Source organism: Etheostoma spectabile, unplaced genomic scaffold (genome assembly GCF_008692095.1).
Source record: "Etheostoma spectabile isolate EspeVRDwgs_2016 unplaced genomic scaffold, UIUC_Espe_1.0 scaffold48, whole genome shotgun sequence".
NCBI classification, from domain to species: Eukaryota; Metazoa; Chordata; class Actinopteri; order Perciformes; family Percidae; genus Etheostoma; species Etheostoma spectabile.
The window spans coordinates 684,991-685,742 of record NW_022605618.1 but is presented as its reverse complement, the minus strand read 5'-3'; the positions used below and the strand labels follow the sequence as shown (position 1 = coordinate 685,742).

Here is a 752-nt window from a genome sequence, read left to right as displayed (position 1 = left end):
CGTGGGAAGTCAAAATCGTGATCGCGATTAAAATTCGATTAATTGTGCAGCCCTAATGTACATTATAACCGAGAGAAAATACTGCATTTCAGTGACTGGCATATGTTTGGATGTGAATATACCCAACCCTGCCTCTGCTTTAGTTGAGCCTTGTCAAGAAGCGCACACACAACTGACACTGCCTGTTGCTGACATAAAATAGTGACCTTTATGAGATGGTACAAACTACTGTCAATTACATCAGACTGTCTTAACAAAGTACTGCCTTTGTTTACAATTGTCACAGTATACTTGACCAGCTAGAACATGGCTGCATGCTTGTAACTTCATGAAATGTTTCTCCAGTCGCATAGGTGAGAACCTGGAACAATCTCTGCAGAGTCTGACAGAACTGGTTCTCACAAGCAACAACATTCAGGAGCTGGTGAGTACATTTTAGCAGCAGTAAGTGCAATAGAACCATCTGAACATGAAGTTTATATCATCAAACTGGAAAAGACAAAGTTTACTGTTTTGCTGAAATACCAGAGAAATAGATATTCTTCTAAAATCTGGTGCAAAACAATAACAACCGCTCTATAATACTACGTGTTCTACAGCACAAGAAACTGTAGCTTCCAAAATGACTTGAGTTGACACTGCACCTTTCTCATTCCGCATCAGAGTTCTATATATAGGTGAAACTAAAAAAATTAGCATATGGTGCAAAAGTGTATTAATTTCAGTAATTCAACTTAAAAGGTGAAACTAAT

General features: G+C 38.0%; 1 protein-coding gene across 1 annotated transcript in view; it reads left to right on the top strand.

The window, feature by feature from the left end:
- snrpa1 (small nuclear ribonucleoprotein polypeptide A') overlaps nucleotides 1–752 on the top strand; it is a 17,368-nt gene that overhangs the window by 5,060 nt on the left and 11,556 nt on the right. Inside the window, exon 3 of the mRNA XM_032511842.1 lies at nucleotides 346–424. Coding sequence (XP_032367733.1) covers nucleotides 346–424 — 79 coding nt within the window. The remainder of the gene's footprint in view (nucleotides 1–345; nucleotides 425–752) is intronic.